Raw genomic sequence first — 27058 nt, 5'->3', positions numbered from 1 at the left:
TTGTGTCTACCACTCCTAAAACTCCATAATGACCTTTCCATATGCTATTGCTTTCCCATTAGATGTTATGAACCCTCTTTTCTTCCAGTGTTTTCCTGAAGCTTGCACGATCCATACTTCGAGTCTTTAAAAACATTAATAGCCTTGTTTTTACTAATTTTAAGTGCTTGAGTCAATGCAACGATTTCTGCTCCTTGAGCCGAGATGTCTGGCCCAAGTGCTGCATACCATATAGGGTCTCATTCTGGGTAGTTACAGCTGCTCCAGAAACTCTTTGCCCATTATGATGGTAACTCGAGCCATCACAAAAAAGTGTAAGGTCGGCTTCATCCATAGGAATATCAGAAAGATCTTCTCTAGCCTTTTTGTACTAGTTCTAATGTATCCTTACAAATGTGAAGACTATCCCCTTCTAAAGGAAGTTCTGGGATAAGAGTTGCTGGACTGATGAATTTACACTTATGGAAGGTTAAATTCTCATTTGTTAACAAAGTAGCTTGGTACTGAGAGAGCAGCTGAGATGTGAAAGCCTGCAGATTTGCATTCCTCAGTGTGGTTTCAATTTGGTGCTGGGAATACAATCTGAGCTCCCCTTCCAGAACCAGCTTAGAACTCTTCCTAACCATCAGAGCTGCAGTAGCAATAATCTTCAAACAGGAAACCATTCCCTGGATAACAGGATCTAGAGTAGAACTGTAATAGGCCACGAGTCGTAGGCTGCTTCCTAAGTACTATGTGAGCACTGCACAAGCTATTCCCTTATCCTCATGGATAAATAGATGAAAAGCTTTGTTGTGATCTGTAATGCCTAGTGCAGGAGAAGAAAGAATTGCTGACGTTAGCTTCTCAATGGCATGTTTGTGTTCTTTTGTTAGCTTCAGTGGCTCTTTGATGTCCTTCCTGGTTAACTCTGTTAAAGGCTTTGATATTAGAGAAAACCCAGGTATCCACTGTCTGCAGAAGCTAGTCATGCCTATTATTGCGCTCAGCTGTTTCTTGGTCTTAGGTAAGCTGAGTTTCTGTATATCCTCAATTCTCTTCTTTGATATACTTCTAGTTCCACCCTGCAGTGTGAACCCTAAAAACTCGATTCTCTCTTTGACCCACTGAACTTTGTTTCTGGATATTCTATGTCCTTTCTTATACAGTTCCTCTACTAGATGAATGCTGTCTCTTTGACAGATATCTCCTGTTGGTGACATTAGCAGGATGTCATCTACATAATGCACCAATCTGCTTGCAGTGAAAGATATGGATTCAAGATCTTTTTGCAGTATTTGACAGAAGATGGATGCAGCATTTTTGAATCCCTGGGGAAGACAACTCCATAATATTGTCTTGTTCTCCCAGGTGAATGCAAACAATCTTTGACTGTCTGTGGATTTGAATGCTAAAATATGCATTGGACAGATCAATCACGGTGTACCACCTTGAGTTCGGTGTAATCCCTGCAATTATCTGTGATGGACTTGGAATAACTGCATGGATCTCTTCCACATATGCATTTATCGCTCTAAGATCTTGTACCATTCTCCACTGGATGTTACCATTAGCATCTAACTTTGCCTTCTTGATTGGTAAAATAGGAGCATTAAATTGAAAAAAACCATGCACCAGTATGCCTTGATCTAATAGGCCTTGGATTATAGGTTTTATTCCAGCTACAGCCTCTTTGCTTAGTTTAAATTGAGGGATTCTAGGTGGTTGCATTCCTTCTTTCACTTTTATCTTCACTGGCTTAGCAGATAGGATCCCACCCACGTCTGATGAACTACCAGCCCAGCCTCCTACAGGAAGAGTATCTGGAATCTTGTATATGCTGTCTTGATCCAGAACTAAAACTGTATGATCTTCTGCTATCCTATCTAAGCACAGGTCAGGATGATGTTTCAACGACCTTTTAGGCAGGTGCAAATATAGTTCTCTATTTGGCTCACAATAAATTGTAGCTGCTAGTTTGCACAGAATATCTCTACCTATGAGATTGTTTGGGGACAATGGTAACAATAAGAATTGATGGTCAAATTCTATTGGTCCCAACTTCACCATTTTTGGCTGAAACTTCGGTGCAGTTTGGGGTATGCCTGATTCTCCTTTCACTATGACTGAACCAAGCATCTCACAATCACTAGGGAGATCCTTTAAACAACTTATATCTGCTCCTGTATCTATGATCCCCCTGATACATTGTCCACTAATCTGGATAGTGATCAAAGGCTCTTTATTTTCATTGTTGTTATGCAAAGGAAACAGCTGGTTTTCTTCCAGTGACTGGATTCAGAATCTAATGCCTCTCTATTAGAAGATCCATGGTAATCACAAGAATTCACTTCCTGAAAAATGTCTGCTTTTCTGAGCAGTCTCTCTGTATCTGATTCTGCCCCTCCCCCTTGCTGCTTGTCTCCAGAGTCCAGAGGACAAAATGCTTCTCTTGAATCACAGTTTGAAATGTGACGGTTTCTTCCACCATTCCAGGGCATCATAAGTCTCCAATCATGGCTCCAGGGATAGGATTAGGTATATTTTCCTCCCCTCTCACCAAGACTTGAGGTCTCAGCCCTCTGTGGGTAGTATTTTCTGAGTTACAGATACCCTCGGGTGACTCTGCCTGTGGAAGCCTCATTTTAAACCTGCTCATGTTTTTTACTCTGCCACTTGCTGGCTGCTCTGAAACCTCACTTGCTACTTTGTATCTAGGCTCAAAACTCTCAGCCTCGGGATTTTGATAGAAATGTATCTCTTTCGCTGGTGTTATGATGCTCTCTGAACTAGAGGATTGAGTCTGAAACTTTATTTCTCTCTTGTCCTCCATTTTGTTTCCAGGTGTTCCACTAAATGAAGATACATTTTTCTCTTTGGCTAAGCACAGTTCTAGGGGTTTGGAAATGTTTCCAAATTGTTTCCCTTGGCTACTTTCATTGCCCAACATCGCTAATGATTGGCTACTCGCAACAATGTTATATTGACTTCCTAGCCCCAGATTTTAACCCATTTGCAACTAGGTTTCTGTCAAAATCTTCCACTCCTTCCATTGAAGTCTTTGAAACTGTGCTTCCCACAAGAGAATGTTCCTTTCCATAAATATCTTTATGCAATTCCTCTATGTCATTTTGTAACTGCAAATCAGCAATGGACTTCTCTCTATGCTCAAATGTGGTGTATTGATTTCACTCAATACTGTCCAGCATTAAAACATTAGCCTCAATCATGTCTTTGAGCTCTTTGCTCTCTGTATCTGCCTTTTCTTTTTGATGATGTGTATTATAAATTAACCTTCATTGCGAAACAGTTCTTGGCCTTTCCCCTAACTTAAAAAATTTCTCCATTTCCCCTAAAGATGGTTTGTCTGATTTCTTGCAATCATGTTGGCAACAAGCCTGTGAGTTTTATGCTTTGCTTGCCCAACTATTATTATTTGCATAGGATTTCTTGTATGAATCAGATCTATCCTTGCTGAAGTCAATTTGCTTCTTGAACCTACATTCCCTTAAAAGATGGCCTACTTTGTTGCAAAGATAACACCTAGGAATTGACTTATTGGACCTCTTTTGATTATAATAGTTGGTTTTGGGTTTAGACTCTCTATCTTTGGTAATTTGCAGAGCAAAATTCCAAAATTCCTCTCTGTCTCGATCTCATCTTGCTTCTTTTAATTGCTGCTTTAACTCCTGTATTGTCTTGTCTTTCTCAGTTCAGTTCATGTTTAATTTGATTTTCTTTCTGCCTAGACTCATGAATATATGTGGCATGTTTCCTGATTTCTTCTAATGACAATTCCTCCCATTGTGGACAGCTCTATCTAAAGTAAACCTGCATAGGTACACTTGTTCCTTTAATAAATTGCCTCTTAATATGAGGTAAAGCCTTATCAGCCTGATCTCTGCTAAACCCAAGTAGATTCTCTGAGTTCTTCAGTAACCTATCCAAAAATAAACTTGGATGCTCTTCCTCAGATTGCCTCATCTTTTCAAACCTACTCCAGCCATTAGGACGCTTGGCATGAATTTTTATAGCCTCAAGAAGATCAGATCTACATTTAATTAGGTCCCTCATGTTAGCTGGTGAGCTTAAATCAATTGTTGAATGGTCCCTAGGCCAGTCCATTAGATTAGCATTTGATCTTGTTTCCTCTATGAATCTATCCTTTTCACTGGGTGTGAAAAATTCATCAAGGACAAATTCAACGTCCTGATAGGAAGGATTAAATAAACTGAAAGTCCTTTTTAATTCTTTGGCTGCCTTATATGGTGAAAGGAAGAATTTGGGGAATCTTCTCCTTAACACCTCCAAATCCTGGGCTGTGAATGCCTTATATGTCTTCATATTTACTGCCTCACCATCAGCTCTAAACTGGGTTTGATCTATTATGGGTAGCAAAGTCACAGTAGCCAGTGCCATTGCCCCTTCCTCAGTTTGAGTAGCAGTCCCTGTTTCCTTGTCATTTTCAGTCTCAGTTTGTGTACCAATAGTAACCATTGTCTTTTTAGGAGTCATTTTATCTTTGGGATAAATATCACACTCTTAATATGGCATGTGGCTTCAATTTTTCTAATGGCTACCAATAAATCTTTTAAAACCCTAATATTAATAATTAATAATATGTTTCTGACCTTTCCAACCCTCAACTGAGGGCTGATGGCCCCTCCATGGAAGCTCTGCCTGGCCACTGATCCCACATCCCAGATCCTAGCTCTTCCCAGTGTTCCCGATTCAACACAGCTGCTGCTGCTAAGCTGCTGCTGCCTCTGCTTGAAACTTGGGAAATATAAACCCCTTCTTTCTCATTGTGCACACTGGAGAATTTACTGGGTGTGTTTCCTCTTAGACAATGACTTTTAACAGAGGAGAGCTTCTATACCCACAAGCCCCTCCACATGGGTTTTTTTCCAAGCCTGACCTAGCCTCTTATCTAGCCACCACCCTCCCCCCCACAAGCCTCTACATGTGGGCTTTCCAGCCAGTGGCATTTTCAGTCCTTACTCTAGTCAGCTGAGATAGCACATGGACTTCTAACCTTTTACCAAACAGGAACTTTTAAAAGAGTGGAGGTACATTTTAAACCTCCTCATACTCCATTGTTTTTTGAAAGTCGCTGTATCTTATTGTACTTTGCTGATTGTTGTTTTATAATTTAATTTTGCTGTTTTAAGTTCATATATTAATCTGATCAATATCTTTCTGTAACACTGAATCATTTTAAGCTAAATTTTTGACTGCTAGATAAATTCTGTTCATGATTTTATTGTAACTCCTTAATAGTGAACAAATATATTTTGATTGGTAAAAAGGTTTTTAACTCCACTGCTTGTAATTTGTCATTTGCTTATATTATTATATTTCCTGATTTCTTTAAGGTATAAAATTTTTTAAGTTTATCAGTATTAAGCTAAATTAATCTAATTCTGTTATATGATTCTTTATCTGTACCATTTCCCTGTGATTTTACTAAACAACATATCATTGTAAAAAGACCACGAACATCTTACACAAACATTTTTTAAGTTGTAAAAGCCCATAAGTCTTATGTATACTGAATTTGTCATCTCACCTATCGAGATTATATGTTGCCTTAAAAGTTTTTATTCTATCTTGACAGTTGTATACAACCTTGAAGACTATGATGCCTTAAAAATTTTAATTATAATTTTATAAGAAGTCTTTAAAATTGACTTCTGAATGGATGATATATATATATATATATATATATTATAAAAAGTGTTGTCTTAAAAAGGTAGATAAAACAAATAGAAATGTCCTACCCAGACCCTTTATATATAAAAGCAGGAAGCCAAAAGAGCTCCTGTGTGCATGATATTTTAATTTACTTTCCAATCAGAAGGATCTAGAATTCCTGGTTATATTTTCAACCCAAAAAGGTTTTTATTAGATTTTTTTAGGCTCTACCCCACATTTGGATGGAGGCAGTAATAGATTTTGTTAAAAATATCTCAGCCAAGGTTGAATGATTTGCTATCCCTGTTGAACTTGTGACAAGTATACATTTTTTAAACATCACAGCAAATGGTTATATATAAAATGGGTTTGTTTGCTATTATCTTTCAATGTGTTACTGTAATTTTGGAAATTTTGATACTTTGAATGTGCATTATAAATCTGCTATTATGTAAAAATCATTTGTACTCAAAATAGTTTGTGGCAAAAGTTTAACAGGAAATAGATTTCATTTTTGGATAAAAAAAAAACCTTTCATTAAATCTAAGCTATATATATTAAAAAAATTTTTTTTAAACATTCTTTTATTATTTTTTCCCTTCTATGTGCAATACAGTATTTGCAGTTTTTTTTGTTTTTTCCTCTTCCTCTCATTTCTTGTACTTAAAGTACATATAATCAATGTTAATCTATTTGATTTTACAGTAATATAAGTTTAATATATGAATATATAACTACTGTAATATTAATGCATACCAAAAAGCTTTAGTCTATGGGAACTTGCCATGAATTGGTAAATATTATGGGACTGTGATTAATGATTCTGTCTGATTCCAGGAGAAGGGAACAAAAGAGCCACAAGGTCAAGGAGACCACCCAGTCCAAATGGGATTGGTGAGAAACTGCACAGTGCCTAGCAGGACAAGGTCAAAAAAAAGACCATCTAATCCAAGTAGGATTGTTGAACTTCTATGCCAATCCTGAAGGACTTTAAACTAGTGTTTGGGGTTTGGGGTTGCAGCTTTTCTAACATATGTTAGAGGCCAGACTTCCCTGAGCTTCATCCTAGTCAAGTACCAAAGGTTGGCCAGCATCCTGGCTCACCCTATCCCTGAGAAGTGCAGACAAATCAAACCAGGGAAAGACACTTCCCTTGAACACAAATTTGGTCCTTTTCTTTCTCTTGTAAGTGTGGCAACTTTCTGCAGTCATGGCTACTGAATGGGTAATTGCACAATTGCTTAAATCCCTTTAATTGGGCCTTGATTCAAGGACTTGCTATAAATTTATTTTTCCTTACATTTTTGACATTTTACATTTCATTCACAAGTTATTTTTTCTCTTTTATTTGGATTTTTTAAATCTTTTAAAATTTCTTTTGCCAATTGATTCACATATCCCCTAAACTCAGCAATGTATTTTTAGCTGATCTGAGTGTTGTCCTTAACCTTTTTCAGGGGAGAATGTATTATAAATTCTCTTCACAGTGGGTATGTGTATTTTATAATCAGAATGTTCGTATTATAATCTATAATGTAAAGTTTAAATTCTTTTGAGAGTAATCTCAGGATAAGAAATTTGCCATCTCCCCAGAATCCAGACAACAAACCTGTTTGGAGAAGGCACCATGAAGATGCCTGCAGAAAGCTACACTGCATCAAGAAGATCCAAATTGAACTTTGGGATGCAGTTGATTGAACTATGGGGAGATGAATGCATTTTGTTTTGAATGTACACTCGTGCCAAAGTGGACTGCCCCCTAATTGGCTTTTTGTCAATGCACCTAGCAATCATAGGATCATTGTTTTTGTCCTCTTTTCTTTTTATACCCAAATTTCTGTAATTTATAAGTTAGTTATGTTTACAAGAGCCTTCAGGGAGACCAGTCTTCCTTGACTCTCAGGGGGAATTTGGTATTTGAAATTTGGGAGTCCTTGAACTAATTTTGAGATCTCTAATCTAAACTTCCTGAAGCAGTTTAGGGGTCTTTCAAACTACATTTCCCATGATTCCTGGTTTGTTTAATCATTTGGCAGGAAGAGTAATCATGGAGATGGAAAGATAACTAGTGAATGACTGGATTGGCACCTTCTCCTTGGTGATTTGGAGCAGAGCCAGGATGGGGAAAAGTGGTAACAGGGCACATCTTTCAAACTGACTCTTAATATGGCACGTGGCTTCAATTTTCTAATGGCTACCAATAAATCTTTTAAAATCTTAATATTTTTAAATCTATCCCTTTATATCTATTTTATTTCTTAAACTTGTAGTGGTATTGCTGGATCAAATTCTTTTAAAGCCCTTTGTGCATAATTCCAAATTGCCTTCCAGAATGGCTGGTTTAATTAACAACTTCACCATCAATGCTTTAGTGTCCTGATTTTTCTACATCCCCTCCAACATTATTTTCCTTTACCGTCATATTGGCCAATTTGCTAGGTATGAGGTGGTATCCCAGCATTGTTTTCATTTGCATTTTTCTAAGTATGAGAGATTTTGAACACTTTTTCATGTGCTTATTGATAGTTTTGATTTCTTTATCTGAAAATTGCCTATTCATTTCTCTTGCCCATTTGTCAACTGGGGAATGGCTTGGCTTTTTTGTACAATTGAATTAGCTCCTTATAAATTTGAGAGATTAGACCTTTGTCAGAGGTTTGGGTTATAAAATTTTTTTCCCAATTTGTTGCTGTTTCTCTCCTAATTTTGGTTGCGTTGTTTGTTTGTTTTTTTACAGAAACTTTTAAATTTAATATAATCAAATTATTCATTTTACATTTTGTAGTGTTCTCCAGCTCCTGCTTGGTCTTAAATTCCTTCCTTTCCTATAGATCTGACAGATATACTATTCTATGTTCACCTAATTTGTTTATGATTTCCCTCTTTATATTTAAATCATTTACCCATTCTGAATTAATCTTGGTGTAGAGAGTTTTTGTTTTTTTTAATGTCAATACATTGTATAGTTAGAGGATTTTGCTCTTTGCACTTAATATCTCAGAATTCTTTTACATTTACCAGCATTCCTTTTATGTTTACTGTAAGCTGTGCCCTCTCTCTTTTTTTTCCATAACCGCGGCTGGGTTAGCACCCTTTTTACACTAGCTTTTTTACTTTACTTATTATTAATAAACTTTATAAAATATAATACTTAGTATTTTGGGTATTAATTTTAATCTTAACAATTTGGTGTACCACTTTGGGATAGAATTCTCAAAAAACATTTTAAGCCTTTCAGAAAAGAATAGAGTAGATAAATTTTGCAAGCTGCATTTTCTCTCTAGCTGCTTCTTGTGTCCATCTGCTTGAGCCAGCTCTCCTCCTGCCACTGCTCCACCCGCTATTGCTGCTGTTTCCACCACTGCCCAGCCTACAGCCTCCACTTGCCTGTGACCAGATCGTGTCTTTTCAACACAAGCTGGGAGCTCTTAAGAAGCTGGTGAAGTATAAATCCCCCTTTTCCTTGCTGCAGCCTCCCAAGCCAATTTTTAAGCTGACCAGGGACTCACTTATCACGGGGCCATTGTTTTTACCCCTGTGTGGGGGAAGGGTCAGAACTTTTCTCCCAAACATTACTTGTGAGGTTTTTACTCCTAGGCAATGCATACCAAGATAGCACCACTTACCAACAGGAAGTAGAGATAGCAAACATGGCCCAATTTCCTGCCTCTCTCAAATAGCTTCCATTTCCAGAGTCCCTTATTGAGCCCACGCAGCTTATAGCTTTAGGATGTCTTTTCTTACTTCTGTTCATTGAGGTTTTTGTGCTGATTGGATACCTTGCAGTTGAGAGCTTGACTAATCTTAAGATTCAGATGGGAGGTTTATCTTACACCCCTTGCTATTTTGGCCTGCCCAGCCTCTGCAACACACCCCTTATGGAATTTGTCCATATTCTGCCCATTGCATGTATGAGGAACTCCAGAGGGGTGACCAAAGAAATGTAAATGGATGATAAATACTGAGAAGGGGAAGGCACCTTAAAAGAGTTCTGGAAGTTTATTGGTGTTAACTTTTTGAGTTTTGTTTCCCTCCATGATAGTGAACAAGTCTATTGGAATTGGAAAAAAGGACTTTAGAATTCACTGCCTATACACTGTCATTGCTTATTGTATTTTACTGATTGTTTTAAGATTTAATTTTCTTTTTGAGTTCACATATTAACCTAATCAAAACTATTCTGCTATACTGACTCATTTAAGCTATTGTATTTTTGCCTGTTAGATATATTCTTTTATGTTGTTTTTATTTTTACCTTTCCCCTATGGCTGAACTGAACAAAATATCATCGTATAAGCCCATAGTCACCTTGCACAAACCCTTTTCAGTGGCAAAACCATAACTCCTTATGTATGCTGGGTTTGTCACCAGATCCATTGAGGTCACATATTGTTTATATAGCCTTTTCTTCCATTTTGCCTTTGTTAATTGTCACATACATAGATGATGGATGGACTCCATCAAAACTATTTACAATTGTATACAACCTTTGGAGAATTTAATGAGGTAAATATCTCAATTAATTTTAAGGGGGCTTCAGAAATTATTTTTAGCTGAATCATATATATATATACATATATATGTTTTATATATGTATATATTATAAAGAATGTTGAATTAAAGGTAGAGAACAAAAAAGTTCCTGCCAAAAAGTTTTATATAAAGCATGAAGCCCAAAGTAGCTTCCTACATGATATTTTAACTCTTCAGTTTAATCTACTTTCAGCAGAACATTTTAGTCCCTGAAAAGGTTTTCATCAGCAGTAGAGAGGTTTGTATTTTCTGTAGGCTCTTCTGCCAAATTTTAGAATAATGGCAGTAAGAGACTTTGTTTAAAAATACCTTTGCCAGAGTTGAAAGACTTGCTACATCTGTAGAACTTGTGACAAGTATCCATCACTTCATATTATTTTTTAATTTCTTTAGATTCTTTGATGTTTTTGATAATTGATTCATGTACCTTATGACTCAACCATGTATTCCTGTGTAATTTCTATGTGTATCCCTGTATTCTCCTCAGGAGGGAATGTATTATTATCCTCCTCAGGGGGCAGGACTATTGTTGTTGTAAACTTTGATTTGAATTTGAGCCTAATTTAGAACAAGAGACTACCTCCCAGGATCCAGAAGGCAAACTTTTTGGAGAAGGTGCCATGAAGATACCTGTAGAGATCACACGCTGCACCAGAAGACCCAGGGTGAACTTTGAGTTGTAGTGAATTTGAACTATAAGGGGTTGAGTGTATTTGTTTTGAATGTACACTCTTATGCCAAAGGAGACTGCCCCCTAATTGGCTTTTTGTCAATGCACCTAACATTGGTTTTGTTCTTTTTTTTTCTCTCTTGTATTTCCTTCTTATTCCCATATTGTTGTAATATCCATTTAGAAGCTGTAATATTGTATGTACCTCTAGTTAAAGTTATAAATTGGTTGTGTTTAAAATGATTCCTTTGGGGAGACTGATCTCCCAAAAGGATCACATGAGGGAATGTATAGTTAGAGAATTTTGTACTTTTGGACTTCGTCTCCCAGCATTCCTTTCCCTGTGCCCCTATATTTTCACTTTCATGTGTTGTTTATAAGTCTGCTGTAAGCTGTGCCCTCTCTTTTTTTCCCACAATTGCGGCTGGGTTAGCACCTTTCTTACTCTAGCTTTTTTACTTTAGTTGTTATTAATAAACTTTATAAAAGATAATACTTAGTATTTTGGATATTTATTTTAATCTTAACAATGTGTACCATTCAGGTTATGCTGATTTTGCTTTGCATTATTTCACTCAGTTGTTTTCATACATCATTTTTCTTTCTAATCATTGTTTTTCTGTTGCGATGATATTGTTACATTAATATGTCATAATTTATTCTCCATTTTTCAGTTGTTGGACATAAGACTTATTTCCAATTTTTTTTCTATTGGAAATAATGTAAGCTCTGGATATTTTGAAACAGATGGTCTTTTTATTTCTTTCTGTTACCCCTTTAGGATAAACCTTCAGCAATGGAATCACAGGGTCAAAAGGTATAATCAGTTTGGTTACTGTCAGTACCATATTGTTATCTAAAATGTTTGCATAAGTCTAACGTGCCATGCATGGTAGAGTTTCTTCTTCATTTGTTGTTCAGTCATGTTCAACTCTTAAGATGCTAGAGTACTTTGCCATTTTTTTTCTCCAATGTGCCCCGATTTTACAGATGAGGAACAGAGGCATACAAGTGTCTTACCTAGGGTCACACAGTAAGTGTCTGAAGTGGAATTTGAACTCAGATCTTCCCAGTTCCAGACCTAGTGCTCTATCTGTGCACCACCTAGTTGCCCCTATCTTTTCCCCTACGCCCCTGAAAATGTGTCATTTAAAAATATTTTACCATCGAATGGTTGTAATATTTTTTGACATTGTAATAGATGTAAAGTGATCTCTTAATGTTGCCTTGGTTTGCATTTTTATGCTAGTAAGATATTTAAGTGGTAGTTTCTACTCCTTTGAAAATTGTCTATTCAGATCCTTTGACCATTGCTGATAGGCCTAAAGATATGTGTCAACTCCATATAGATCTTGGATGGGTAGACTTTATTTGATGTATTTATGATAGCCACTTTGCTGGTCCATTTCTTTTTCATTTGAGAAGTAATCCTTTTTATTATTAAAAAAAACTCCCTTAGCTTTGTATAATCAAATCTGTGAATTTTTGTCTCTAATAAATTTTTAAATTTGTTTGATTTATAAAAAAATTCCTACACTCCTTGAAATATTTTAGTGTTTCAGTCCTTAGTGATTTCATGTCTAGTTGCTTCCATCACTGTTGCAGATGGCAAGTTCTATAACTCTTAGTAAATAATCCTCATGTGTTGTCATGCCTGAAAACACTCTCTTCACACTTGTGATATGCTTCCCCCAACAATGCCAGGCTGTTCATTGAACAGCACAGGCAAAAGACTGTCCCTCCTCCCATGTTGACACTCAGAGCACTTATTCATCCACCAAAAAAAACATTCACACCATACCAGAGCATGAGAGCAAGGCTAGAATGGAGTAGATAATAATACTTCCCATAAACAAAAATTAAAATGAGCATGACAGCATCCTAAAGCTATTTACTATTTAAGCAATTACCAAGCAAATACCAATGTTTACCAAAAAGCAGTCATCATTTATTTATTGTTGCCCAGGACAAAGTACAGTTAAGGAACTGAGATGTGAACAGTTACATGTAATTTTTTAACATCCCTGCATTTATTCTTTCATTAGGGTGCTTGGACATTAATTCTTCTGTGAAAGGTGCTCGTTTTGTCCGATTTTGTGATGCTTTTAATATACCACTGATTACTTTTGTCGATGTACCTGGTTTTTTGCCTGGTAGGTATAGCAATGGTCAGTAGTAATCAATGGGGAAGAGTTTTGGTGGGTCCCATTTCTATGCCCCATACCCCTCAACAATTTGCAAGAGAAATGGGGGTTATATTGGGTAAAGGTATTTTATTTCAAAATCTTGTAAGAAACACTAGACTTTTGATTTTTAAAATTTATATTCAGGTTTTTAGTTTTTTCTTTCCAGTTATAGCCCTCCCCCAACTCCTACATTGAGTGAGTTATTCCTTACAACAAAGAATCAACTGGGTCTGACACCCATAGGCAATTGTCCACACCCATCATTTCTCACCCTTGTAAAGAAAGGAGGAAGAACAGTTGATAATTTCTCAGTATTTCATAATTTTGTGGGCTGAAATAAAGAAGCCCTCAGAAAAACTGAATAAACTGTGTTGCCCCTACCCCCCCCCCATTGTTTTGTCTTTCTTCGATCCATGATTTTGAAGCTCTTCACAAATGCTTTATTGATTGTTTTGGAATAGAGTTTTTGAATTTTCATTTTGTCTTAGGTACTGCTCAGGAGTACGGAGGAATCATACGACATGGGGCCAAACTACTTTATGCATTTGCAGAAGCAACTGTGCCCAAGATCACTGTAATCACACGGAAGGTGAGATGAAAGACACCACTTCATTCCACTGATGCTCCTCTGATGTACTCTTTGAGTAAAGGGCTAATTTAGTTATTAAGTCAAGGGCTAATCAAGAGAGTAAGATTATAGGACCCTGGATTCTGAGCTGGAAGGAACTCCAGTGGCCATCTAAGTCAGCCTCATTTTGCAGATGAAGAAACTGAGGCTATAGGGGGCCAAAGTGACTTCCCCAAAATCATACAGCTTTTAAGTAGCAAAGCTCGAGATGAGAACCCAAGGCCTTTAACTGCAAGTCCATTACCCCATCCACTGTACCAAGCTGGCTCCCTGAGAGGTTACCTCTCCATTGTCTAAAAAACATCATGAAATCAGTTCTCCATCCCACAAACATATCCCAATCTGGCCGTGGGGGAATTGGACGTTTCAAAGGGAACTGGGAGAGAAGCCAGGCAAAACCTGGGAAGTTAGAAAATGTGAGATGGAGGAAAGTTAATGGTTAGTCTGTCATCTTTAGCATCTTTGAGATTGTAACTGATTGCCAGTATGAAGTTTCTTCCCATTTTACTGAGTTCTCTGGAGGTTTCTGGATGATCATGAATCCCCATATTATAGGTCAGTTTGGATGATTATTCTGTATGTTCTGTTTTAGGCTTATGGTGGTGCCTATGATGTGATGAGCTCCAAGCATCTACGCGGGGATGTCAATTACGCCTGGCCCACAGCCGAGATTGCTGTGATGGGGGCAAAGGTCAGGCCTCAAGCCTCAATAGATTTATTTATTCAACAAGTAACTGCTGAACTGGACACTTCATTTTATGCTAAGAACACAGGGTAGCTGAGAGAATACTAGATATCTTCCCTTTCCTCAAGGACCCTCCCTTATAGTCTAATAAGAACAATAAAACATGGCACCACAATGAGAGACTAATGAGAAAGGTAGGTTGAGGAGAGAAGGAATTAGAGGAGGGCCCGCCCTTCTCTTTCCTTCTCTCTTCCTCCTCCAAAGACACGGAATTAACCTGCCTTTGCTCTCTAGTGCCTCACACCATGTAGATCTTTGCATAGAGCTAGCCCTCACATTCCCTATAGAAGTGATGGTGAACCTTTTAGAGGTGTGTGCTATGCCCCACCCCTCCTTACCCTACACAGGAGGGAGGAAGCACTCCCATTGGGCTGTGAGGCAGACGGGCAGGGAAAGTTAAAAATTGTCATCAGGCATGGTGGCGAGGAGGAGGGAGCAGCTCCACCCAAGTCCTTCTCCCTTTCTAGTAATGAACTCTGGGGGGAGGAAGGATGGCTGCATGTCCACAGAAAGCACTCTGTGTGCCATCTTTGGTAGCCATGCCATAGGATTGCCATCACTGGTCTTTAGCAATTTGTGCTTTTTGGCCTGTGATCTTATGACAGGCCAAAAGTACATTATGCGTGCCTGGGTGCCCATCATGGATACCCATTTCTAGAAAATCTCTTGTTTATGAAAACAAGCAAAAAAAAACTCCCTTAGGTAAAGTTAACTTTGAGAGGCTTCCAGACTAGGGATGGTACCAGGAAAAAAAATTTTTAAACCCTTACCTTCCATCTTAGAATCAATATTGTATATTGCTTCTAAGGCAGAAGAATGGTAAGGGTTTGGCAGTTGGATTAAGTGACTTGCCCAGGGTCACATCGTGAGGAAGTGTCTGAGGCCAGATTTGAACCAGGCCCTCTCATCTCTAGGCCTGGCTTTCTATTCACTAAGCCACTCAGCTGCCCTTGGTATCGGTTAAAAAATTTTTTTTTAATTTTTATTAATTTTTTTAGAATATTTTTCCATGGTTACATGATTCATGTTCTCTCCCTCCCCCACTCCTGGAGCTAACAATTAATTCCACTGGGTTATATAAGTCTTTATTACTCAAATCCAATATCCATATTATTCATATTTGTAATAGAGACTCTTTTAAAAACCACAACACCAAATTATATACCCATGTAACCAAGTGAAATCATAGATTTTTCTTTTGCATTTCTACTCCCATAGTGCTTTCTCTAGATGTGGATAGCAGTATCAGTAAAATTTAAATATGACTTAGCCTAGCCCAGTAGGAGCCCCCATTGAGGTTCACTGCAGGCCTGCTGGACTAACACCTGGGGTGAAAGGAATCCATCAGTGTGTTCTACCATAATTCCTGTCCTGTTACAGGGAGCAGTTGAGATCATCTTCAAAGGAAAGGAGAATGTGGAAGCTGCTCAGGCAGAATACGTGGAAAAGTTTGCAAACCCCTTCCCTGCGGCAGTGAGAGGTAGGAGAGTTGGCCTTGGTGAGGCCTGGCCCATTTCCCCCATAGGGAGACATTAGAGCTTTGGCCTTGGGAGATGCCCCATACTGAGGAGATTGTTCTTATATAGGGCTTCCTAGCTCTGCTCACCAGGTTGGATCCACCTGTGCGACTTGTGACCATAGATGTGCATCACCCTTTCCTGGTGTAATCACTTGTCTCCTCTGGCTACTGAAATCTAGTAACTGAAAATAGTGACTTTGGGAATGGGGAACTAGGTAGGGAATGAAAGAGAGACACACCATTAAAGCTGGCGTACAAGTAGCCCACAGCTGACTTGGGAAAGGTAACAATCTAACATACTTAGCTGGGGAAACAAACAGTAACTGAAACCAACACAGCCAGGGAAACAGTTTAAATATCAGTGGGTTCTTGAAGACTGGGAAGGAGACTACCAGGAAGTTTATTAAAAAAAAGGATTGTTTAATGTTTAACAAGGGCAGGTAGGGATGCATGAGGATTAACTGACCCTTTAAGCTTAGGCAGGGCTGACAAGGCAAGGGGAAAATGGGAATCTCATGGAACATGTCCCAGGATGGTATCGCGGTGAAATTAGGTCACAGGAACACTTCAGGGAAACAGCAAGTTAATCCAAAAGGCTAGGGAGTATAGGACTTTCTGGAGTTGTCCACCAACTCAGACAAGCACCCAACTTAACCTATATCTTGTTTGAAGAATCCCTCAGTGCATTAAAGATAGCTCCTTTTTCCAAGATCCCAAATAGTCCATAGGCTAGTTGAACACTAGCCACAGCATCCAACTCTCCTCCTCACAAAACTGTTCTCTCTCTTACCAGTCTCTATGGACAAGCCTCTCCCAACATTCTGGGTTTAGTATGTTCTCGGCTTCAGCCAGCTTTTGCTTGGTCTGCTTCTTTACTCACTATAAGTCCTATCTATAAATTTCCTATAACACTACCAATCACCCAGTTGTCCTCCTCCCTCTGAGAGTTCCCACTCTGCCCCTTTGTCCTTTTTTCCAGTCACCAAGGTTTCCTGAACTTCTGGCCTGGGCTCTTTTTCTCTTATTGCTCTCTATTTCCTCCTTTGACGGCCCCTCCCACGCCTCCAGATGCACCACCATACACCTAGCAGTCTTTCTCTTAAGTGTTGTTGGTTTAATGAGATTGATTTATATAGAAGCATCTTATGGCTACCCTAAAGAACCTGGCATGGGCAGCATCCCATCCCCCCTGGGAGGAAGGGGAAAGTGGGCAAGCCTCTCACCCAGATTCTCTAAGTACTACTTTCGCTTGTGCCATTCAGAATCTTTTCTATTTTCCTCTGGTTAGGGTTAGATCACAAAGCCTTCCTGGGTTTCTTTGAAGGCCTCACAATTGTCAGATGAAGGCAAGAGTGCTAGAAATAAGACCGAGTTTGGAGTCCTGAGAATCTGGTTCTAAATCTCTTCTCTGCTGCTTGCACTATCTGGGGGACCGGCCAAGCCCCTTCAGCTACCCTGGCAGAAGAATGAGCTTCTGCCTTCTGGTACTATCCAGACAGGAAAATGCCATTATATTCATGGGCCAGGATTTATCCCTGTCACCCCCACCCCCACCCTCCTGTAGATTTTACATTTCTCCTGGTGAAACCTGCAGGAAACCTTCCGGTCCTTTGCAGTCCTGCACCATCCCCATTCTCCTGCCTGGCTCCCCAACTGCCCTCCCCGTGGCTATAGGAGCCCCTCACTTTTCCTTCCTGGACCTGCACAGACCTCCTGAGAATCTTCCTTTTGTGCCACTTCGAAAGGATTCTTAGTTGTATGGCAGCAAGCGCAGAGGACAGAGCCCTGGGCCTGGGGGGCAGGAAGACTCGTCTTAATGAGTTCAAATCCAGCCTTAGACACTCACTGGCTGAGGGACCCTGGGCAAGTCACTTCTCCCTGTTTGCCTTGGTTCCCTTGCAGCCAGGAATAAAATGACTGAGGGACGGATATGAGTGTGGCTTTCTTCTGCTCAGATTCCTTCAATGAATCCCAGACCCCTAACCTAAAGCCAGAGAAGTGCTGGAGGAGCTGCCATGACCCTCAGGTCCAACCCCCTATTTACACACTAGGGACCCAGGCCAGGGCGTGCTTTGCTCCAGCCGTGTAAAGAGTGAATCCCTCCATCCCAGGCCTTAAGCTCAGAGACTGAGAGGAGGCGTGTAAATGGTGTCCCCGCAGCAGGCCTCTCCTGGTGAAGTCAGGCGGGCTTCCTGCTTGGTTACCCAGCTGAGGGAACTGGAAGTACCAAGGCAGAAGGGCGGGCTCTTGGCCATTTAGTTCTCAGTGTTCTTCCGGCTCCAAGCAAAAGTACCATCATATTCCTCTTATGTGTTCCAACAGGGTTCGTGGACGACATCATCCAGCCTTCCAGCACTCGTGCCCGGATCTGCAGGGACCTAGATGTGTTAGCGAGCAAGAAGCAGGCCAGTCCCTGGAAGAAGCACGCCAACATCCCACTCTGAGCTCCCCGTAAGCCTGGAGACCGAGAGGTGCAGCTCACGTGTCTGCCTCTGGAAATCACATGACTGTCTGAGTAGGAAATGCTGTCTGTAAAGGGAATGCTAAATTAAATCCAGAAGAGTAATTTGTGTGCCTTCATGGGCCACTCCATGCTTGACCAATGACTCCTCTGGAAAATTACAAGCAATTTTTTCAAGGGAGGCACATGGGATCTCTGTGGACATTTGTCAGTGGGGTCAACCATGCCATAAGCCAGTCCCTGATGTCTGGTTTTCCCTGGGAGTGACTTTAATCTTAATTCTGGACTCTTGTGATTGTGATTGACTAGCAGAGTAAATCTGCCAGATGGCTAATATAGTGGGCCTCCTCATGACTAAAAACAAAACCTGGTTAAAGGAATGAGTGGATTAAAATTCTGATTTCTGTTTCACTTGTGAGAAATTATTGGGGTTTATTTTAGAAATTGGGGAAAATAGGGTCAGATCTCACTAAGGACTGTAGTTCTGTGCCATACCCATGTACAGAAAAGCAGTTTGATTTTTTTTTTACCCTGCAAGTTAGATGTATTGCAGGACAATATTTTGCATAGTGAGCATTGCATATCAGATAACATGATCCTTTTTTCACTTTTCTTATTCCAGCCTTGTTGAATTCAAATTAATTTTTAGTCTTAAAATGTAATAAAAATTGTACTCTGGTGTTTATATTCATGCTAAGGTGTGTTTTGCTTTTCTTGATGCATTTAATTTTCCTACATCTCTCTTCCTCGTTCCCTTAGCAACCTGTACTTGCTTCTACAGCCAGGCCTGGCTGCTGCAGGCTATGAAATCCTTTTTTTCCCCCTTTTGTAAACAACCTTTGCAAATCCAAACTGACAGCACATAATTTTTAAGAACACAGTTAAACAGAATATGGAGATCTTAAAACATGTTTAAAGTGATTTTACAAAAAACCATTTAGACATCTCCAAGAAGCTAAGTCATTTAGTGTTTTTATTTGAATATTTGTTATATTTTTTCCCACATAACTAGGGACCCTCATCAGCCTAGGTTGGGATGACACACCCATGAGGGGCACAGTTGCCAGGAGTAATCATGCTCACCCCTTCAGGAAGCTTCCTGTCTCTCTCCCAGGGAGAGCTCCCTTGGAGGCTGGAGTGTGAGATACTCCACATACCCCAAAACTCAGAATCTGCAGTCCCTCCCAAAAAGCTTTTAGGACTTGTGACACTGGCCCTCCCTGGCCATAAAGAAATCAGCCACATACTTAGAAAAGCTATTTATTTACATGGAAGTATGTGCTTGAGAAACATAAAATTCCTGGGCCTTTCCCTGGTCGCCACTGCCCTAGGTCTCCAACTCTAGTCCCAGAGCTGCCTGCCAGTGGCCAAGCACAGGAGGTCCCTGGCCTGTCAGAGCCAGTTTTGCCATTGCTCCTTAGAAGGAGTTCTAGTGACTTAGCTTTTCCCAAGGCCCCCTTTCTCAGGGACTCCTCCAGGAGCCCTTGGCTGCCAGGCTGCCTCAGCACTGACTAACCAGGGGTCCGATCACATCTTCTACCAAGCCATGGCCTTGGGGAGGGCTGTAATGCAAGATTTATGTAAGATTTCTTGCATTTGCAATATTACCCTAGGCAATCCTGTCAGTTAGCAGAATGGAACTCTGGCTGGCAGGTGCCAGTCCCAGGAGCTAACAGTTGAACTGGGACTATATAAACCCCTGCAAACCCAACCTTGGGGTTCTGACTTCCTTGACCTCACCCAGGCACCCAGCTACCCCTGATTTCCCCTTGGGACCCGGGAGGGATTAAAGGGAGGTGGGTGTGGAACATGGGCAGGATTTTAGCTTAGAGTAGCCTACATTAGACACCACTAAATCAATTTAGCAACTATATCTGTTTAGCTGGTGGATCATATAACATCAGGGCAGTATTAAATTATCTCTGGCTAAGGGCTGGTTCCCTCAGCCTGACCTTACCTTCTAGGTCCATTGCCAACACTTGCCAGTCACCCTAGCAACAGCTTCTCAAGACCCTAAACCCTCTTTCCTCAGTTTTCCCTTGCCTATTAAAATAAATCCCTTAACCTGAACCTGAGAGTTCCTGTAATTATTATATCATCGCCTTAGGGACTGAGGAGAAGAGAGAATATCAACTAGTTGAGTTTAAAGAAGTAGTGAACTAAGCCTCCATTGTATCCAGGAAGTTGAGTTTCACTTCCTGTTGAGTTCTGCTTTCACACAATAGGAAGGCAGTTACTCCAGCAGGAAGGGGCCCCTCACTTATCATCTTAAAGGAGCCTACAGCTAGCAGTGGAAATAGGCTGGGCACCACAGCTGAGGCTGCTCATCACTGACAGCTCCAAATCTCCTGCTTCTGTAGTTACAGGCTCCCAGACCCCTGGTGACTCACTTTTAACACCAGCCTATTATTATTAGCTACATTTATTTGCTTATTACATTTGGCGAGCACAGTTAGGTTAATTACCTACACAAAGGATATTCCAAATGGGTCTTGCTAGAGTATTTTTCATAGTCTCCAGCTTCTCCATGCTTCTTTGGTCATTTATGCAAGGAGCAATTGATTTTTTTTTTAACCCTTAACTTCTGTGTATTGGCTCCTAGGTGGAAGAGTGGTAAGGGTGGGCAATGGGGGTCAAGTGACTTGCCCAGGGTCACACAGCTGGGAAGTGTCTGAGGCCAGATTTGAACCCAGGACCTCCTGCCTCTGGGCCTGACTCTCAATCCACTGAGCTACCCAGCTGCCCCCAGCAATTGATTTTTGTTTCCGGAAAGTGCCTCAATTTATACACCAGATACTAGAACTGTATGACTATTATAAATGGTGTGCTATAACACTGGCAGAATTTATGTTTTATACCTACAGCTATGGTTCTGGCTTTTGTTATTGTGCAATTCTTGATAGTCCTGAAGAGGGTCCTCTCACATTTATGGCTGCTTTTTGGCTCTGTTTCTAATGCAAAACCTGACTGTCTCCCTGGAAATGGTGGAACACATGAAGCTATTGTTCTAAGTCCTTAAACAAATCAGGGAAGGGAAAGAACTGGATGAGCATACATACAATTCTCTAATTGGAGATTGTAGAAACAAAATATTTAGGTGCTACCAACTCAAGCAAAAAACCACAAGCTGTTAAGGACACCCAGACTCTGGCTAAGGAACCAAGCACTGAGACCACCATATCTGTACTCCCAATAGTTGACAGAACCATCTTGCAACCTGGGGAGGGTTTCATCCATGTCAAATCATATAAGGCCTTTACCCCAAATGATTTAGAAGTACTCAGGAGGCATTTCCCCAAGTTCTTCCTCACGCCTTTCAAGAGCATAAAAGAAATGAAGCGTGTCTTCACACTTTTTAACCCCAGTTTTGATGACGTGGAGTTTCTTTTGGGGGAGTTTTATTCACCCTCTGAAAAGGAGAATTTTTTGGCTGAAACTCTCTTAAACCCCGATCTTACTGCATGGCCAACAGTCCACCATGACCTGGAGTTAACATCACATGCTAATATGAGATACCTGGTCCAATGCTGGACAGATTTACTGGTTGGGTTTGCAGGGATTTATATAGTCCCAGCTCAACTGTCAGCTCCTGGGACTGGCACCTGCCAGGCCAGAGTTCCATTCTGCTAACTGACAGGATTGCCTAGGGTAATATTGCAAAAGTAAGAAATCTTGCATAAATCTTGCATTACAGGGCCTGGGAGAACAGTTCTCCCCATCCCCTGCCAGCCCAGGCTCCCTGTCTGCTCCCCTCAACCCTTAGCCAGTTTAACCCCACTATGGTTGTAACGCCTCCCATGTGATCCATTTATTGTAATGAATACCAGTGCTGGCCTCTGGTAGACTGTGGGGCCTGTCATGTGCCTTGTGGTCTGCCGTTTCTGCTTGTCTCTGTGGGGCCAGGCATCCAGGCCCACGCTTTCCTCAGTGTGCGGCCACTGGGCCAGCACAGGGCCTGCTCTCCACCTCAAAAAGTCACCCATGGCTCATGTCCCCCTCCCTAAAGGGGAAAAGTCTAGGAGCACCAGCCTTTCCCCTCCCCATTCTCCTTGTCTCTGTGTGTCCTGCTGTCCCAACCACAGGCCTGAGGTTGGAAAAATAGTGAATTATCTCACTTTCCCGCAATTAGTTGTGGCCTTCCTTTCCCACGTACAAACCAGTTCTCCATGCTGGAGTGCTTGCGCCTAGTGTTATGTGTCAGTAAAAGGGAACTCCCCCTCCACCACCTGTGCCTGTTGGGGAGCACCCAGAAGTTCTAGCCTCCCGGGGCCTGGGCTCAGCATCCATCTCTCTGTGTCCTGTCCTGTTCTGTTCCAGACAGTGCTCACTGACTATTGCCTGGCTATTCTGCAAAGATTTTAAAAACTACTTTTGCTTTTACTCAGAATGTAAAAACCAAACAGAATGGACTTTTGCATATGTATGATAGAATAGAGAAAGAAAATTGTATGTGAAATTACAAATTATGAATAAAAGTGAAATTACAAAGCATCTTGCTTTTTAAAAAAGAACAAGAACCTTTCCTTCTGTCTTGGATTTAAGACAGAAAAGCAGCAAGAAAAGTATCTGAGGTCAGACTGGAACTCAGGACCTCCCAACTCCAGACCTGGAGCTCTACTCACTGTGCTACTTAGCTATCCTTTGCTTTAGTTTTAAATTCCATAATAAGATCAGCCTGTAGCTTTCTTTTTTTTTATATAACATTCTATTTTTTCCCAAGTATATGTAAGAACAATTTTTAACATTCATTTTCTAAAATTTTAGTTCCAAATTCTCTCCTTCCCTGTTTCTTCTTCCCCCTCCCTGGGATGGTGAGCAGTTTGATATGTTTTACATGTGCATTCGTGCAGAACATATTTCCATATTCATCTTGTGGTGGAAGACAAAAAAAAAACACATGAAGAAAAGCAAAAAAGACTAATCTTTGATCTGCATTCAGACTCTGTCAGTTCTTTCTCTGGAGGTAGATAGCATTTTTCATCATGAGTCTTGGAATTGTCTTGGATCGCTGTATGGCTGAGACTTGCTAAGTTATTCAGTTAGTCATCATATAATATAGCTGTTCCTATGTATGACGTTCTCTCGGTTCTGCTTACTTCCCTTTTTGTCAGTTCATGTCTTCCCAGATTTTTCTGAAACCATACTGCTCATCATTTTTTATAGCACAATAGTATTCCATCACAACTTATAGGCCACAGTTTGTTCAGCTATTCTCCAATGCATGGGCATCCTCTCAGTTTCTAATTCTTTGCCATTACAAAGAGAGTTGCTATAAATATTTTTGTACCAGTAGGCCCTTTTCCCTTTAAAAAACAAATCTTTGGGGGATACAAAATTAGGAGTGGTATTTTAGTGTCAAAGAGTAAACGTACTGTTTTATTTTTTATTTTATTTTTTAATAAATGTACATGTAAGTTTTTCAAAGTTATATGATTCGTGCTGTCTCCTTCCCTTCTTCCCTCCCCTCTCCTGGAATTGACAAGTGATTCAATCTGCATTGTACATGTATTATCATACAAAACATATTTCCACATGGCTCATTTTTGTAAGAAAAGGCACAGTTTTAAAACTCTTGGGCACAGTTCCAGATCGCTCTCCAGAATGGCTGGATCCATTCACAGCTCCACCAACTGTGTATTAGTGTCCCAATTTTCCCACAATTCCAATATGTGTCATTTTCCTTTTCTGTTATATTATATACAATCTGATAGGTATGAGGTCATACCTCAGAGTTGTTTTAATTTGCATTTCTCTCATCAATAATGATTTAGAGCATTTTTCATATGACTACAGAGAACTTTGATTTCTTCTTTTTTAATTTAATTTTTTTATACCCTTACCTTCCATCTTAGAATCAATACTGTGTATTGGTTCCAAGGCAGAAGAGCAGGAAGGGCTAGGCAATGGGGGTTGAAGTGACTTGCCCAGAGTCACACAGCTGGGAAGTGTCTGAGGCCAGATTTGAACCTAGGACCTCCCATCTCTGGGCCTGGCTCTCCATCCACTGAGCCACCCAGCTGTCCCTGATTTCTTCTTCTGAAAACTTATCTGTTCATATCCTTTGACCATTTATGAACTGAGAACAGCCTGTTGCTTTCAAAGCTATCCTGCGTATCTGGCCTTTCTGGTCTTCCTTTTGTTCTTTTCTCCATTTCTTTTGGTGGAAAATACTAAGATAAAGTGACCAAGAAATGACCTTCCACACCAGTGAGCCCTGTTTATCAATCTTTATAACCAAAACCATTAATGTCCTCAATAAGGGTATTAGTAGGAAATCAGCAGGCTTTGGTAAACAATATTTCATAAGACGGTCTCTTTAGCATAAATGATGAAAAGATGTAGAAAATACAAGCCCCCTCGCTTCAGAAGAACAAAAGGCTGTCTCCTCTGAAGCCGACTCCCATGTGATCTTGGGAGACCGAACAAAAATGGCTATTTAAGCAGTGCTTTGACCATGTGCACTGAGCACAGACAAGGGAGCAGGGAGGGAACGCACACCGGGGACCCCTTTTTGTAGATGACGTCGTACTAGGCACACATTTAGAGCCTCCTCCTGGTTCTGTTTCAGCCACTCTAGACTATGCAGCCTCCCAGCCGTAGGGCTGGAGCCTCCCTCCCCTCCCCTTAGACAATGAGTAGCGTAACTAACTGGCCTAGAAGATCGAAGACCCCCCTCCATCCTGCCCCACCAGCCTTGAGCTGGACTTGAAAGTCCTAGAGCCTGGCCGAGGAAGACCCCCGTCTGTGGGCACAACGTTAGCTACCTAGTCCCCTGTGTGACGGAGAAGAAGAGGATCCGCCCTGTCCCTAAATATGTGGGCTCCCAGCCTTGCTCCTGCTGGCTCTGGCCAGATTTGAACTGGCCTCAATCACTTGACCCCCATTGCCTAGCCCTTACCACTCTTTTGCCTTGGAACCAATACACAGTATTGATTCTGTAATGGGGAAAGGGGTTTTTGGTCGAATATATTAAAAGGTGGTGTAATGCAGGATTGCTGCAAGAATCTCTCGCATTTGCAAAATCACCAGAAGCAATCCTGGCAGTTAGGGAAACAAAATGTTGACCCAGCCAGCCACTGGTCTTACTGTCAAACGGTTGGAGCTGGCACTCTAAATATCCCTGGAGTACCAACTATAGTTCTGATTTCCTTGACCTCCCCTGTCATCCTGCTATCCCCTTTATCTCCCCCTTGGGCCCTGGGAGGAGGGAACTTGGTGGGAGGAGAATGTGGGAAATTAGTTTACATTATTAAATTATTAAATTAGGTAGGGACACCCCTAAACCAAGCCATTACCCTCATTTGTTAACCTGCTAGACCACTCTACATCAGGGCAGTGGAATTTATCCCTGGCTGAGGGGCTGGTTCCCTCAGCCTGACCCTACCTTCTGAGACTCTCTGCCAGCATTGGCCTTCACCCTTAGCAACAGTTTCCCAGATCTTAACCCTCTTTCCTCAGCTTACCCTTGCATTTAATAAACCCCTTGGCCTTATTCAGAGAGCTTCAGTGTTTCATTTATATCACTAATTAGGGCCAGGGACTGGAAGAAGGAAGATAATTATCTCTAGTTTCCTGAGGGGCTAGACCAGGCATCCATCTTGCTCAGGAAGTGAATAAGGTTCACTTCCTGTTGGTTTCAGTTTCTCACCAGCAGGGAGGGGTTCCTCACTCCTCACCTCAAGGGAGCTTAGAGACAACAGGGAGGCTGGACTGAAATATCTCAGCCCAGGCCCACACACCCCTGGCTGACTCAAATCAACCTATACTGAAGTTTTAGTCTCCCTGCGTAGAAGACTCAATTGGTCCACCTCAGCCCCTCTAATATAAGCCTTTTTAGCCACTATTTATTTCTTGATTACAGTGGTCACCAGGGGGAAAATCCCCAATTAAGGAATAACCTCGTCAAAATTGACTTTTATTTTTACAATTTAAGAAGAGAGAGAGAAAGTAAGAAAATTAGAGAGAATAAGATAGGATAAGTGATCTAACACATTGAGTAATTTACTCTGGCCCCTGCCTCAAACCAGGAAAATTTTACTAATCCTTAATAGGAAAGATCAAGCCTGAGCCAAGGGTCAGAGGCCCAAAGGTCCTGGAGGTGTATGAAGCAAAGCTTCTGTCACAGGGTCTCTTTGAAAGGAAAGTTCCTTAAGAAAAGTTCAGGAAGATTCAGTCTTAACACTCACCATGTGGAACAGTCTTGGTCACGAACGAGCAGAGATCCCTCTGGTCCCCTTCACAAAACCAGAAGCCTCAGAAGACCAAGCCTAGCTGACCGAGGTCTCTTTTTAAAGGGATCTCTTATGTGTCACTTCCTGTGCCTCCTTCCTAGTTTGCCTGTCCAATCACAACAGACACTTCTCATAGTACTGCCTAGGGGGGCAGTCAGTCGATTCTGATTCATCACTCATTCTAACACAGGTGGGTTATGGACCTCCCAAAATTGGAGATATTCTCACCTTTTGTGATTAAATCTAAAGATGGGCAGTGTAGACTTAATCTAATTATCACAATTCTAAGACAGAAGGTAAGGGTTTTTATTTTTTAAAAAAGAAGAAAGAAGAAGAAGGAGGAGGAAGAGGAGGAAGAGGAGGAGGAGGAGGAGGAGGAGGAGGAGAAGAAGAAGGAGGAGGAGGAGGAGAA

The 27058-nt window shown here is 40.7% G+C and overlaps 1 protein-coding gene across 1 annotated transcript in view; it reads left to right on the top strand.

Moving 5' to 3' along the window:
* PCCB (propionyl-CoA carboxylase subunit beta) overlaps positions 1-19106 on the top strand; it is a 124755-nt gene extending 105649 nt beyond the window's left edge. Inside the window, exons 11-15 of the mRNA XM_044669991.1 lie at positions 12922-13029; positions 13551-13651; positions 14283-14381; positions 15816-15915; positions 18277-19106. Coding sequence (XP_044525926.1) covers positions 12922-13029; positions 13551-13651; positions 14283-14381; positions 15816-15915; positions 18277-18398 — 530 coding nt within the window. The 3' untranslated portion in view covers positions 18399-19106. The remainder of the gene's footprint in view (positions 1-12921; positions 13030-13550; positions 13652-14282; positions 14382-15815; positions 15916-18276) is intronic.
* The last annotated feature ends 7952 nt before the right edge of the window (positions 19107-27058 follow it).

Source organism: Gracilinanus agilis, chromosome 3 (genome assembly GCF_016433145.1).
Source record: "Gracilinanus agilis isolate LMUSP501 chromosome 3, AgileGrace, whole genome shotgun sequence".
NCBI classification, from domain to species: Eukaryota; Metazoa; Chordata; class Mammalia; order Didelphimorphia; family Didelphidae; genus Gracilinanus; species Gracilinanus agilis.
This window is presented reverse-complemented; position numbering and strand designations above follow the sequence as displayed.